We start from the raw sequence: 4,163 nt of genomic DNA, 5'->3' as shown, positions 1-4,163 counted from the left end.
TTTTTTAATCGCTTTCCAAAGACCTAGTAATGCCCTAGCAACCGAACAACAACCACCCAGAACACCCTAACAGATTTTGCCCAGAAAACCACCATTTCACTACTTCTTAATTCATATTGGGCGCCACTCGAACACACTAAGATCCTAGAAAAAAAAGTAGATGCTTAAGAAATAGAATTTCAGGGATTCAGATTTGATTTCTGTTTGAAATCATCAATTTAATTATCAATTTAATCTTCTATTCCCCAGTGTTTTATACAAAAGTGAGTACGTCGGGGTCACCAAAAAGGAATATGCATCTTCTGACATCTTTGTACATATGTGTTCTAGTTTGTTGACATTTCTGAGGGCTGAATTTATTATTTTGTGTGTCGTCCCCTTGGGATGAGTGGATAATGTTCTTTGCAGCTTTTTTTATTTTTTTTAAATGTCATGTGTGTTGAATACGTGACTGCTTTAATGTGCAGGTGCACAGTGTCCTACATACATAAGTAAATAGCATATGAATAGGGAATACAAATAGAATCTATTTGCCTGCCTAACCTATATCACACGATATATATCAAAGTCATCAGTTGTTTATATATCCATAAAGTTGGTTGTTGGTTTTATAATATGCCTGAATGTTATAAATATTTATGTTAAAAAATGTATTATAACTTAGGAAATAATTTTTTGTGTTGGTTTTGTTTGTTTGCTTGACATTTAATTGTCATTCAAGTGACTCTGCAACGTCAAATGTCAAATATTTTTAAGTCAAAATAAAAAGCTTAACGTCTTTCTTGTGGCATACAGAACAAACAAATTCAAGGGTTTTGGAAGCGGATATGACAGAATTCACACATTTGTGCGAGCTATTCCTTTAACACCTGCCTTGACTGTGTACTGATAAGGCTTACATATTAATGAGATGCTTGTATACTAATGAAGCTCCATCAGCCTGTTTCGAGGGGTCAGGGGTCAAGCTCTGTGCAGAGCTTGCTGTGCAGGTGAAAATCTGTTCCTTAGAGTATGTATTAGGAAATAAAATGAGGTCTTCTGTAGCATAAGAAATTCTGGTCAATATAAGTCCAGTGATGCATACTTCGAAAATACCATAAGTAGGCACTTTTTGACATTAGGGGTAACCAGATGTCCCAACAATTCACTAAAAAAGTGTTTGGCTGTTAGACTCACTGACTTAAAATGAATTGGGATAAGAACAGTGTGTTTTATTGCTAAATTGTAACATATTTAGAGATGAGCTTAGTATGTACATGATGATAATGATGAGGTATTTAGTATATAAACTGAAATACTCGCTAATTTACCTGCTATAGCACAAAATTGAAAACTATGAAAAAGAGGCAAAAAGCTCCACGGGATGAACTTATCCAAACTGTCGCTTAACATTTCAGATATTATGTACTCATTTATTGAAAAAAAGTGTCAAATATTAAATCAGAAATTCTTAGTAAGATTATTAGGTTTTATTTATGCATGCGCTATGCAATTTTTTTAATGACCAAATGACCAAAAAAAAAAAAAAAAAGGTTTCAACCAGTCCTTAATTTCCTTTTAAATATTGTCTGTCTAATATATAGTTGGTTTTCTGAATATGGCGACATTTTTGTCTTTGACAACATCTTTTAACACACAGTGGATTGAATCACAGTGTTTTTCTTTCACAGCCGACCAGCGAGGACGATCTCTGCCCGATCTGCTATGCACACTCCATATCAGCCATCTTCAAGCCCTGCTCCCACAAATCCTGCAAGTGAGTTGCTGCCAACATCCTATCAACAGCTCCGCTCTTCCATTCACTCCTCCATTTAAGAGATTAACACCATGCCGTTAAACGCTTCGATGGCCATTACTTATATATAAACATAAACACTGCCTGAAATACTAAGGATAGGTTTCCGCTGTTGCGATACTTCCACTGCCAGTGCTGGGTAGATTACTTACAAAATTGTAGTCCATTACTGATTACCAATTACATGACGGAAATCGTAGTATGTAATGTAATCTATTGGATTACACACATTGGGTAATGTATCGCGACTACTTTTTGGATTACGTTTAGATTTACATGTAACATTACATTATGACAGGGTTTCACATTTTCTTTTAAAATAAAAACAATGAAAACATTTTACTGCCATTACTGTGTTAATAAAATGTAATCATGTAGTCCATTAAAAGTAACTGTAATCTTATTGTGAGCATTTTAAAATGTATTTTAATCTAATTATGTTTGGAATCTGATTATGTAATCCACATTACATGTAATCAGTTACTACCATATACTGTATAAAAACATGGACGTAGTGTCCGTGACGTCACCTGTAGGTTTCTGAAGAGCGTTTTTGAAGCTCAAAGTGGGCGGAGCCGGCCGTCGCCATCTTTGGCAGCGCGTCACCGCGCCTCACTCCCAGATAATCGAAAATGGGCAAAGAGGCGGGAGCTGGTTGCTGAAACCACGCCCACCTAGCTCGACGGTGGTGACGGCAGTGGCAATCCACCTGTCATTCAAGTGGCCACGCCCTTAATTATGCAGAACTTTAAGGCTTAATATAATTTAAACGGATGAGTTATAAAAAAAATTCACCCCCTTACAGTTGTCATGAAGGGCAAAATTACATATATAGACCAAAACCACTTGTACCAGGCTGTAAACATTTTTTTTTTTTCTGCTGTAAAGTTGGGCATTTTAACATGGGGTGTCTATGGGATTGACTCCCTTTTGGAGCCAGCCTCTAGCGGCCAGTCGATGAATTACAGTTTTAGTCACTTCCGTGTTGGTTTCACGAGAGAGAGCGGGAGGTTGCCGCTTGGTTACTACCCAGCACTGTCCACTGGCAACGTTGTGGTCTCAGCACTGCATTGAAGCTGTCGCAATACCAATCATATACATCAAAACTGTGCTCTCAATCGAATGAATTTTCTTGGCAGTTTGCTTTTGATTGGCTTGACGTATATCGTGAAGTGCAGCATAGATAACTCACGCTGTGACGTGATTCAACGCTCTTTAAATGATTAAATGTCACTGACGGACCGATCTCTCGCTCCCTCACTCACTTTGTCTTTTATTTCAGGGCCTGTATCAATCAGCACTTGATGAATAACAAGGACTGCTTCTTCTGCAAGGCCACTATCACTGGAGTGGATGATTACACCAAACCGGCCAGCTCTTAGTGTGCCCTTCACACAAACACACACACACATTTGGTGTTCAAAATCCACATTATGTACACTTCCCCAAAGACTTCACTTCAGAAACACACATATTCAGGTTGGCTCATCGTTTCCACTCAGGCCATCACGTCCATGTACGGTCACCATCCCGTCACTGTTGGTTCTGCCAGCATTGCCCATCTGCACTGGCGTATCATAACATTTTGTCCTCTGACGAATGGAACAAGGCCGTGCAAGGCAATAGTTCTTCCCTAGTGTCTTTGTGATGGATGGATGAGATCCTGTTTAGAGCCACGCGCTCGTAGTGCATCTGAAGGAGCAGCAGAAAAGCTGAATGTGGAAGATCTGCTGAGAGTGATGGGGAGAGGAAATGACAGATTTCATCTCTCGCCACTGTCTCAATCTTTTCTCATTTTTTTTTTTCTCAGCTCATGTTCTCATCTGTTTTCAGATTTCATCTCCTCTCTGCTCATTTCTTTTCTATCCTTTAATCTCATCTGTTTTAGTCTCCCCTTTTCTCTTCTCGATTTCTCACTTCGGCTCGTATCGTCTCATGTCTTTTTTTTTATCATCTTCATGTTTCCTGTTCATCTCCTCTATTTTCACACCACCTTTTAGTCCCATCTTTGTTTTATCTCTCTTTCAGCTCACCTAATTTAGTCTCCTTTTTTCTCATACTTTATTCTCCTTTGTCTCGTCTCGTCTCATCTCTTCTTTTCTTTGGTGTTCATCTCTTCTCTGTCTTGTCTCATCTTTTCTCCTCTCATTTAGTCTCTGCTCATCTGTTTTGATCACTTTTCATCTCCTCTCCTCATCTCTTCTCTCCTTTCATCCCATCTATTGTAGCCTCCTCTTTTCTCTTATCCATGTTTCTCATGTTTTCCCACTTTATCTTGTCTCATTTTGCCTCATCTCATCCCTTCTCTTCTTCATGTTTCATCTCATCTCCTCTATCTTCCTATCACCTTTTAGTCTCATCTCTCCTC

The 4,163-nt window shown here is 38.6% G+C and overlaps 1 protein-coding gene across 4 annotated transcripts in view; it reads left to right on the top strand.

The window, feature by feature from the left end:
- LOC107726274 (E3 ubiquitin-protein ligase RNF123-like) overlaps positions 1-3,845 on the top strand; it is a 188,741-nt gene extending 184,896 nt beyond the window's left edge. For all 4 annotated transcript variants that reach the window (XM_016535806.1, XM_016535807.1, XM_016535804.1 and 1 more), the window contains one exon: positions 3,078-3,845. In XM_016535806.1, the coding sequence (XP_016391292.1) occupies positions 3,078-3,177 (100 nt within the window). In that variant the 3' untranslated portion in view covers positions 3,178-3,845. The remainder of the gene's footprint in view (positions 1-3,077) is intronic.
- Positions 3,846-4,163: the final 318 nt, after the last annotated feature.

This window comes from Sinocyclocheilus rhinocerous, unplaced genomic scaffold (assembly GCF_001515625.1).
Source record: "Sinocyclocheilus rhinocerous isolate Xijiao unplaced genomic scaffold, SAMN03320098_v1.1 scaffold1267, whole genome shotgun sequence".
In the NCBI taxonomy this organism is placed as follows: domain Eukaryota; kingdom Metazoa; phylum Chordata; class Actinopteri; order Cypriniformes; family Cyprinidae; genus Sinocyclocheilus; species Sinocyclocheilus rhinocerous.
Note: the sequence above shows the minus strand (reverse complement) of the source record. Positions and strands in the feature narration are given on the sequence as shown.